Below are 11,680 nucleotides of genomic sequence, written 5' to 3' on the forward strand. Positions count from 1 at the left end.
TACATTGGGAACACTTTATCTGCATCTAGCTTGTCCAGTCCTTTTATAATTTTATACATTTCTATGCGATCCCCTCTCATCCTTCTAAATTCCAGTGAATACAAGCCCAGTCTTTCCAATCTTTCCTCATGTGACAGTCCCGCCATCCCGGGGATTAACCTCGTGAACCTACCTCAATAGCAAGGATGTTCTTCCTCAAATTAGGAGACCAAAACTGTGCAAATACTCCAGATGTGGTCTCACCAGGGCCCTGTACAACTGCAGATGGACCTCTTTACTCCTATACTCAAATCCTCTCGTTATGAAGGCCAACATGCCATTAGCTTTCTTCACAACCTGCTGTACCTGCATGTTTACTTTCAGTGACTGGTGTACAAGGACACCCAGGTCTCGTTGCACTTCCCTTTTTCCTAATCTGACACCATTGAGATAATAATCTGCCTTCTAGTTCTTGCCACCAAAGTGAATAACCTCACATTTATCTACATTATACTGCATCAGCCCACTCACTCAACCTGTCCAAGTCACCCTGGAACCTCCGAGCATCCTCTTCGCAGTTCACACTGCCACCCAGCTTTGTGTCATCTGCAAATTTGCGAGTGATACTTTTAATCCCATCATCTAAATCATTAATATATATTGTAAATACTGTAGTTGCAGCCCCAGCATCGAGCCTTGCGGCACCACTCGCCACTGCCTGCCATTCTGACAGGGACCCGTTTATTCCTACTCTTTGTTTCCTGCCAACCAATTCTCTATCCATGTCAATACCCTACCCCCAATACCATGTGCTCTAATTTTGCCCACTAATCTGTGGGACCTTATCAAAGGTTTTCTGAAAATCCAGATACACTACATCCACTGGCTCTCCGTCATCCATTTTACTTGTCACATCCTCAAAAAATTCCAAAAAGATTAGTCAAGCAGGATTTCCCCTTCATAAATCCATGCTGACTTGGACCAATCCTTTTACTGCTATCCAAATGCGCAGTTATTACTTCTTTAATAATTGACTCCAGCATCTTCCCCACCACCGATGTCAGGCTAACTGGTTTATAATTCCCTGTTTTTTCTCTCGCTGCTTTCTTGAAAAGTGGGATAACATTAGCTACCCTCCAATCCATAGGAACTGATCCTGAATCTATAGAACATTGGAAAATCACCAGTCCGTCCACGATTTCTAGAGCCACCTCCTTTAGTACATATGAGAGATTGTTTGTGTCTTCCTTAGTGAAGACAGAACCAAAGTACCTGTTCAACTCTTCTGCCATTTCCTTGTTCCCCATAATAATTTCATCTGTTTCTGCCTTCAAGGGACCCACCTTTGTCTTTACTAATCTTTTTCTCTTGACATACCTAAATAAGCTTTTACTATCCTTCTTTATATTCATGGCCAGTTTACCCTCGTACTTCATCTTTTCACCCGTCTTGCCATTTTTTTTACCTTTTGTTGTCCTTTGAAAGTTTCACAATCCTCTGGCTTCCCGCTACTCTTTGTTATGTTCTACACCTTATCTTTTATTTTTATTCCATCCCTAACTTCCCTTGTCAGCCACGGTTGCCTATTAGTCCCCTTAGAATCTTTCTTCCTCTTTGGAAGGAAATGATCCTGCATCTTCTGGATTATGCCCAGAAATTCCTGCCATTGCTGTTCCACCGTCATTCCTGCTAAGATCCTTTTCCAATCGATCTTGGCCAGCTCCTGTGTCATGCCTTCATAGTCCCCTTTGTTCAACTGAAACACTGACAGTTCTGATTTAACCTTCTCCCTCTCAAATTGCAGATTAAAACCTATCATATTATGGTCACTATTTCCTAGCGGTTCCTTTACCTTGAGTTCCCTTATTAACTCTGGTTCATAAGACAACACTAAATCCAGAATTCATTCTCTCTGGTAAGCTCCAGTACAAGCTGCTCTAAGAGTCCATCTAGGAGGCACTCTACAAACTCCCCTTCTTGGGGTCCAGAACCAACCTGATTTTCCCAGTCTACCTGCATATTGGAATCTCCCATAACCACAGTGGCATTACCTTTGTTACATGCCAATTTTAACTCCTGCTGCAACTTGCACCCTATATCCAGGCTACTGGTTGGATGCCTGTAGATAACTCCCATTAGTGTCTCCTTACCTTTACGATTCCTCAATTCTATCCACAGCATCTCTACATCGTCAGTCCCTATGTCACCCCTCGCAAGGGACTGAATTTCATCCCTCACCAACAGAGCAACCCCACCTCCCGTGCCCACCTGCCTGTCCTTTCTTTTGGACGTATAACCCTGAATATTCAGTTCCCAGTCCCGATCCTCCTGCAGCCATGTCTCTATAATCCACAATGTCATATCTACCAATCTTTAACTGAGCCTCAAGCTCATCCACTTCACTTCTTATACTTCGTGCATTCATATAATACTTTTAATCCATTACTCACCTCACCTTTCACATCGATTTCTATTTAACTTGGCCATACTTTCCTATCCCTTTGTGAGCTTTCTTAACTTTTCCTGTACTCTCTTTCCCTTTAACTCCTTCCTTGTATTTCCAATCTGTCTCCTCCCCCCCCCCAATTTTGTTTAAACCCACCCGTGTAGCAAACCTGCCTGCCAGAATGCTGTTCCCCCCGCCTGTTAAGGTGCAACCCGTCCCTTTTGTACAGTTCACCCTTACCCCAAAACAGATCCCAGTGGTCTAAGAATCTAAATCCCTGCCCCCTGCACCAGCTCCTCAGACACACATTCAGATCCCCTATCTCCCTGTTACTGCCCTCACCAGCACGAGGAACTGGAAGCAAACCGGAGATAGCCACCCTGGGGGTCCTGCTTTTCAGTCTTCTTCGAGCTCTCTAAAGTCACGCTGCAGAATCTTTTTCCACTTCTTCCCGACGTCATTTGTGCCGACATGCACTACCACTTCCGGCTGCTCAACTTCGCCCTTGAGGATGCTCTGCAATCGGTGCATGACGTCCTGGATCCTGGCACCAGGGAGGCAACACACTATCCCTGAATCCCGCCTGTTGCCACAGAAACCCCTGTCTGTACCTCTCACGATGGAGTCCCCGACTACCATGGCTCTGCCTGACGTCTGTCTCTTCAGCTTTGCCTCAGCGCCACGTTTTGATTCGCAGACCTGTCCCCCATTCAGAATGGCAGTGTCTTCTGTCCCGACAGCTTCCATGAGGGTGACCTGTTTTCAAGAGGTACATCCCCTAAGGTCTCCTGTACTCCAAGCTTCCTTCCCTTCTTCCCTTCCTCATCGTCACCCTCCTTCTCTCTTCCATTATCTTCAGTGTAACAATCTCGCTGTAGGTCCTGTCCAGGAAACTCGTTTTCCTGGATGATCCTAAGGTCATCCAGTTGCCTCTCCAGTGCCCCAACATGGTCCTTCAGTAGCTGAACCTGGACACACTTTCCACAGTTGTGGCAGCCAGAGGCACCAGCAGTGTCCCTGACCTCCCACATCCTGCAAGCATAATTTCTTCACTGCATCTCACCCTCTCCAACTTTTGGTGTAGTCTCCTCCCTCAGCCTCCTCGCCAAAGACTCTCAAGCCAAAGACTTGCACTTTTCGCACAAGGCACTGAGCCAAAGACTCGCACTTTTGTCACAAGGCACTTCCCTCGACAAGGCCGCTCCCCTTCTCAGCCAATCCCCACACTCACTGCTTCACCTGCCGCTCCTCTGCCGACCTTGAAGGTATTTCAGCAGGTTATTCTCCCAAAAGGCTTTTAAGAGGAATTTGTTTTTTTACAATTGTTTTTTCAACACAGTTGTGAAAATATCCAGCATTTCAAACAACTGATTGTCAGGCATTTTGGACTGTCCCTTGATTGCAATAGAGCCTATATAAATGCAAGTGCATTCTTTTCTTTAATGTAATTTTTATATTTTGTATTCAGGCCCGTTTCTTGTTGTCCAAAGTAAACCCTTCGCAGACCCACAATAACATGTATGCATGGGGACAGGTAAGGTTGTTTGTTTTATACTCTGGTAAAATGTGATTTTTTTTCTTTGCCAATGGAATTAAAATCCTGTAGAATACAACGATTTATTCCCATTGCAAATCATTTGCTCTGGCCTATGGACTCACAGAATAAATTGGAGACTTCAGTAGTTTGTACTTGGTCTCAAGATTCACTGATCAAATGAAGACATTATCTGAAATGTTTATGATAAAAGTAATGAGATGAACAGAATAGCAGCGGAAGATGCAGTATCTAAACATGTATTACTATGATCAACTAAAGGTTGCTGCTGTTCTGAACGTGAGAATCACGGAAACGCTCAACAACAATGTTTTTCTCAAAAATAACTTTATTGATTTGTAGATTTGTAATAAATGAACATCAAAACAGAAAGTGCTAAAAGAACTTGGCAGACAGAAATGCCGAGTTTCTTGTGTCTCTAATAAATCAATGTAGTGGGTTAAGTTAGTCTAGGTGTAAATATTAAATTTCTGAAGTGCGCTTCTGTATCTAGTTTAATGTATGCTCTGAAAACCAGTATGTTATTGCAGAAAAGGGAAAGTGGCTTGTGCAATTAACTTCCAATGTGAATCTTTCCCTTAGGAGGCTGGAGCACCGATCCTCACGGATGATGTCAGCTTGCAAGTATTCATGGATCACCTGAAGAAACTGGCAGTCTCTAGTGCCACCTGAGTATGGAATGGTGGTGCATTGATGTGGCCAATTGTAGCGAACAAAAAGTGATTTAGCAGTCTATCTATTCAGTGAAGATTATATTATGCATCTACAGCTGTACTACTTGCCTTTTTAACAGAACAAATTTATATTGAACTGGTCATAGACCAAAGAAAACTTATGAATTGCTTTACTTTATTATATATATTGTTTGTGCCCTATCCTGTACAAAGGCATGATCTATAAGTTGTGTAACTGCACACTACAGTGAAAAGTACTGACGCACAGTTTCTAATTTCTGCCTCAAGGAATAAATATCCACAACAGTATTTTTATGTATCTCATTTGCTCTGTTTTTCTAATTAACGCAGTGCAACCTCTTATAGAACTCATTATTAGCAAATAAATTACATTTGTGAATATTTTGAGAACTTTGAATTTAAGAAAGTATTTGGACTTTACAAAGAATGGAAAGCAAATTTGTCCGAAAATAACAAATCTCAATTTCCACAAATATTTGCCTGCGGTTTTATGTAATATTTCAAATAAAACAAAATTGTTTAAGATATGCTCCTTCGCTTACTTTGTCTGATGTATTTTTTCTATGTGAGACATTTTTGGTACTTGTCACTGTTGGCTTCAGTTTTATTTGCTTTGTGGTGAAAATCTATTTGTGTAATTGGAATGAAAGTTACACATGGTGTATTTGTAAGTTGTCATTGAATTATGAACGCATCAGGCCAGTCCCCATTGTACACAAAATGGGAATCATAAATACATCAGATTGGATATCAATGAAATGTCAATGTTCAGTTGTATGAGACTATAAATGATAACACTCAACACATGAGTAACACTCAGCCCTTAATTTGTTAATGAATATCTTTTGCTCAAAGTACTTCAACCGGGTTAAACTTTGTTTTAAAATGTTTATTTAGTTTGGATGTGAATCAGTTGTGATAATGCAGATCTGTTTTATTATATACCAGAATCATGTTACTACATCATCAACTCAATAACACTCTTTCATCTTTCATATATGAGGAAAAGTATATAGACACTCAAAAGGAGGTGTCAAACATTATGCAGAATATGGCTTGCCATGATTAACATTTGTCTTAAATGGTTTCTAAGTATTCAAAACAATATATATAATAGGCTTGGTAGTAGCTGATTTGGCTCTTTAAGTCTGTTGCTCCTTTTGTCTGATTTGTGTTTATAGGCCTGTTGTTTCATTTTCAATTTCATTGTTCTGTCAGTACATATGATAATTAAACACTCTTGACTCTCTCCTCACTCTTTTACCTCAATGCCGTTTTTCTGCTCTATCGCCATATTCCAGGATTCCCCTAATATTCAGGAAGATATTGATCTCTGTTTTGAATTAACTCAATGACTGAGCCTCTGATGCTCCAGTATCGGAAATTCCAACGATTTGCCACCCTCATCTCATGGTCCATCATTTATTCTGTGATATTTGTTGACTCCGCAATCAGGGGAAACATTCCCGTTAAAGCTCCTGTTTACATACCTTTTTTTGCAGGCTTCTATGAGATTTCACTTCATTCTTTAAAACTTAGCAGAATCCCGGTGTGGTCTATTAATTTTCTCTTCATTCAGCAAACCCACCATCCGTGGCCCCAAACTAGTGGATCTTTGCTGCTCTCCCTCTTTGGTAAGTATATACATTTTTTGGTTAAGTAGATCCAAACTACGCAGGATTGCAGTGGCAGACTGTTTAGCCCTCTTGCAAAGAGGGGCAACGTTTGCCTTTTCAATTACCTTTACATTGATTTTCAATGATCACTCTTATTTTATGAACCAAAATAGATAATTTCTCCACATTATATTGTATCTGCTGCCCTCTCACTTCCCGCTCACTTAGCCTGCCCCTTGATGCCTCTTCACATCAGCCTCCCTACTCGCAAACCTGTGTAGATTTGTGTCATCAGTGAGCCATAATGTGACATCTCGGCCAAATTAATGAAATAGATCATGAAAAAGATCCTTGAGGTGAGGAACGGAATCTACTGCTGGATGTTATAAGTGTACCTTGTCACGCAGAATTAAAAGGACGTGATCTGCAAACACACAAACCTCTGTTTTAAAAGACTGAGCATAATTCTGGACCATAAAATTATAGGCCAGCAGTGATCCAAACCTTCTCCAAAGGTTGTGCAGTTGGCAGATTGCTCCATTGCAATAGTGAAATGATTAGAATTGAGATGAATTTAAGCTGTTTTAGAATGTTCCATTCGAAATTACCCTGAAAAATCTTACTTTTTGGTGCATGTGGTCTGATTTTAAAGTGCATAGTTCGCTGTGTATGAATAGTTTTATTGTTGCAATGCTGTGTCCCTTCCCCTGTCCCTCTGACATCAGTCCATTTATGAAGGCACAAATAACTGCAGATCAGGAAATCTTGAGTAGAACACAACATGCTGGAGTAACTCCGTGGGCCAGGCAGCATCTGTGGAGGAAATGGATAGGGAACGTTCCGAGTTGGCACCCTTCTGACTGATCAGATGTTGTCTGACCCACTGGGTTACCCCACCACTTTCTTTTACATGAGACATGTGCTGATGTGGGTAATTATTATATCTATCGCAGAACAGGAGATTGTTTAAGAGGAAAAGAAGAACAAAGATGGAATATTATACGAGCCCATAGAGAGCTATTGATTTGGGATGGAAGTACAAATTTTGGGACCAGATTGATTGAACAAGTTGACTGTTACAAGTTGTGACTGGAAAGTAAAGGGTGGGTAATTGGATGTTTGATAGAGCAGTGATGTGCTATATTATTGGTGCATGCCAAAGGGATCACCAGTCTAAATTACAAACTGCACTCGTCCCATCATTTGTATCAGCAATTCACATCCTCTTAACCTCTTCAACTTCACTGGTTGGAAAAGGTTAAAAGTCAAGAGTGTTTTATTGTCATATGTCCCAGATGGGACAATGAAATTCTTACTTGCTGCAGCACAACAGAATATGTGAATATGTAAACATAGTACATAACGGGGGAAGAGAAAAAGAAAAAGTTCAACAAATAACAAATATAGTGTAATAATAATATAGTATTTTGCAGTTCACAGCGCAGAGCTTATTCGTTGTTGTGTTTAATAGACTGATGGCTGTAGGGAAGAAGCTGTTCCTGAACCTGGACGTTACAGTTTTCAGGCTCCTGTACCTTCTTCCTGAAAGCAATGGTGAAATGAGTGTGTGGCCAGGATGGTGTGGGTCTTGGCTTGGATGATTTTGGCTGACTTTTTGAGGCGGTGACTACGATAGATCCCTTCGATAGTGGGGAGGTCAAAGCCGGTGATGGACTGGGCAGTGGTCACAACTTTTTGTAGTATTTTTCGCTCCTGGACGTACAAGTTGCAGAACCAGGCCACGATGCAACCAGTCAGAATGCTCTCTACCGTGTACCTGTAGAAATTTAGGAGAATTCTCTACGACATGCCATTGTTTCTTTGAGCATCTTTCACTTGCTATGTACTGTATTTCAACACCAATCTGTTCGCAAGGAAGGAAAATTAAATTACTGCAGGAGGTGGTAAATTGAACTAGCTAAAATGGGCAAGTTCTTTGAGAGATATCTTGTTCCTGAATGAATGGTGCTCTATTGGGGAATAGTCAACCAGCTGGAAGTGTAAGAAGTACTTTCATGTCTCTTATGCAGCACAGAGTGATCTTCTGTATAAATAAATATGGGTAGACTGAAGGCTGTTAAAACCCCAGGGCCTATTGGTCTGCATACAAGGGTACTTAAGGAAGTGGCTCTAGAAATCGTGGACGCATTGGTGATCATTTTCCAATGTTCTGTAGATTCAGGATCAGTTCCTGTGGATTGGAGGGTAGCTAATGTTATCCCACATTTTAAGAAAGGTGGGATAGAGAAAACAGGGAATTATAGACCAGTTAGCCTGACATCAGTGGTGGGGAAGATGCTGGAGTCAATTATAAAAGATGAAATAGCGGCACATTTGGATAGCAGTAACAGGATCGGTCCGAGTCAGCATGGATTCACGTAAGGAAATCGTGCTTGACTAATCTTCTGGAATATTTAGAGGTTGTAACTAGGAAAATGGACAAGGGAGAGCCAGTGGTTGTGGACTTCCAGAAAGCCTTTGATAAGGTCCCACATAGAAGATTAGTGGACAAAATTAGAGCACATGGTATTGGGGGTAGGGTACTGACATGGATAGAAAATGGTTGGCAGACAGGAAACAAAGAGTAGGGCTAACCGACAGCCCAGACCGACAACACCAGCGGCCCCAGGCCCACAGCCAGTGCCAACTGCAGCCCAACCCCGCTCCAACTCCAGAGGAACCTGCTCCCCGATGGGCCGCTATGGCGACAAGTGCCAGTTCGCCCATGGCCTCAGCCACCACCCCAAGTACAAGCCGCACACCACCGGCTTCTGCCCTTTCGGTACCCGCTGCCACTTCATCCACAACCCCGAGGAGGAGCGAGGGCCCCGGCCTGGCCTGTGCCAGAGCGCCAGCCTGGGCTCGGCCTCCTCCGGCCCGGCGATTGACTGCCACGCTGCGGGCGGCCTTCAGCCCCGACCTGGAGTTAAAGCTGGCCCAGCCTGCCCATGGCCGGCAGGTGCCCATCCTGAGACTCTCTCCGACCAGGACGACTCCAGCAGCGGCGGCTCCGAGTCGCCTGTCTCCGTAAAGGGCCGGCGGCTGCCCATCTTCAGCAGGATCTCGGCGAAGGACTGAGGGGAGGGGGGTGTAGGTGGAGGGCTGCCGGCCAACCCGGCGGGATAGGCAGTGCCGAGCTGGAGCCAGCGGCTTCAAGACCGGGGCCTCCCCGCCAGCCCAGGGCCATCCCGGACACCTCCGGACAGGAACGGGACACCGGGGAGGGAACGGGGATGGCCCAACAGCAACTCAACGGCACCTGCAGTGATGGAGAACCGACCCTGACCCCGGACGAAATGCAAGCCTGCACACAATGCAGTACCACTGTTGTCAAGACTGTTTTATAGCTAGTGACCTATGACCTGGGCATGCGCAGTCGGAATACTGAACTCGCTTATTGGTTGTCTTCTGTCAATAGCAGTGTTATGCAGTTTACTCCAGTGCGCTCATGTCAGGGATTTAAAAAAAAATTAAAGGTGATATTTTCTTAGAGGGAGCTTTAGCTGCTTACTTCCAAGGCTGGGATGGTGATTTGTCTGAGCATCCTTAATGAACACTACTGCAAATGGGCTTTCAACATAAAATATAATTAAAATCCTAATTTAAATCGGAGCATTATCAGTATCAATCAGATGCTCTATATGCCCTGTGGTGCCCATTGGTCACAGAAGCCCCAAACAGTACCCTGTTACTCTCCTGGCACAATTATTTGTAAAATGTATACCTGTTTACTTTCCTGGTGAGCATGATCTTGTCCTGAATTATTGTCAGAGCATTTGCATAGCAACTTTCTCTGCTTTCTGGTTTGTTCATTTTGTGTTGAGATTCTAAATAGTGGTTTGAATTTTGTTTGCTGGGAATTGTATCTCTGCTTGTTTTTAGTTGTGTGCAGAAATGTGCACAATCTGTATTTGAAATTGGGCTCATTGCCTTTATTGCCATAGCACTGGGTTATTTCATCACTGGTGAACTCTGGATTGATATTTCTTACATTGGCAGATATTTTATATATTATATATCAGAGGATCATAATTTTTCATTTCAGTAAGTGGTGCGGTGTCTTCCAACCAACATTTAAATTGGTCAACCACTCACTTGTGTGTTATATGCAAGCCAGCAGCTGATGACGACAGATGGGGAGAGCAGGTGCAGAATTGTTGTGTTTGGAGTTGGCCAATTATACTTGGTGAAGCTGTGCACGATTTTCCTGTTTGTTAAAGCTGGCTCAGAGTTTTCTGTAAACACTTGAATTCAAATTCATACCTTATGCATCATTAATTTGACACTCTCCAATACAGGTTAATACATTCCTTCTTGGACACTGATTTATTATACCTTCTGCCCTCCCACCCCCCTCAACCCCAAAGTTCACTTGTTATAAAACTGCCCACAAAATGTCTCCTTTTCATCTCTCAACTTTAACCTACTTCCCAATATTGTTTATCATCTCTGGACAAGAATAAGGAGGCATGGCGCAGGTATAGGCAGCTGGGATCAAACGTATCCCTGAAGGAGTTTTGGGAACTGAGGAGCATATTAAAAAAGGAAATCAGGAGGGCAAAAGGGGGACAGGAGAGAGCTCTGGCAGATAATAAGGATAAACCTAAGAGATTTTGTTCATTCAAGGAAAAAGGAGAACCAGAATGAGAATGGGCCACTCAGTAATCAAAGCGGTCAACTCTGTATGGAGCCACTGGAGATGGGCTAGGTCGTCAATGAATATCTCGCCTTTATTTTTATGGTGGAGAAAGACAAGAGGACTGGGGCAGTCAATGGAACTGTCTTGGGGGCAGTCAGTGTTATGGTCGAGTAGGTGCTGAAGGCCCTCACAAGTACGAAGGTAGACAAATCTCCCGGGCCTGATTGAATATATTTGAGGACACTGTGGGAAGCTCGAGAGGAAATTGCAGGTGCCCTGGCTGATTATCAGTCATCATTAAATCCAGGTTGGGTGCCGGAAGACTGGAGGGTGGTATATGTTGTGCCTCTATTTAAGAAAGACAGCAGAGAAAACCTGGGAACTGCAGGCCAGTGAGTCTAACATCGGTGGTTGGAGAATTACTAGAGAGCTGTAGACATTGTAGAGATGGATTTCAGCAAGGCATTTGACAAGGTTCTGCATTATAGGCTGCTCTGGAAGGTTAGATTGCATGGGATCCAAGGAGAGCTAACTGACTGGTTAAATTGACTTCAGAGGGTGATGGTGGAAGGTTGTTTGTCAGACTGGAGGCCTGCGACTAGTGATGTGTCTCAGGGTTTGGTTCGGTATTGGTATTTATAATCTATATCAATGATTAGGATGAGAACGTACATGACATGATTAGCAAGTTTGCAGGTGACACTAAAGTGGGTGATATTGTAGATAGTGAAAATGGTTATTAAAAATTGC

General features: G+C 43.1%; 1 protein-coding gene across 1 annotated transcript in view; it reads left to right on the plus strand.

Moving 5' to 3' along the window:
* Positions 1–5,195, plus strand: part of sec23a (SEC23 homolog A, COPII coat complex component) — a 41,122-nt gene extending 35,927 nt beyond the window's left edge. The window contains exons 19-20 of the mRNA XM_033027119.1: positions 3,894–3,959; positions 4,563–5,195. Coding sequence (XP_032883010.1) covers positions 3,894–3,959; positions 4,563–4,652 — 156 coding nt within the window. The 3' untranslated portion in view covers positions 4,653–5,195. The remainder of the gene's footprint in view (positions 1–3,893; positions 3,960–4,562) is intronic.
* Positions 5,196–11,680: the final 6,485 nt, after the last annotated feature.

The sequence above is a fragment of the Amblyraja radiata genome, chromosome 9 (assembly GCF_010909765.2).
Source record: "Amblyraja radiata isolate CabotCenter1 chromosome 9, sAmbRad1.1.pri, whole genome shotgun sequence".
Classification (NCBI taxonomy): domain Eukaryota; kingdom Metazoa; phylum Chordata; class Chondrichthyes; order Rajiformes; family Rajidae; genus Amblyraja; species Amblyraja radiata.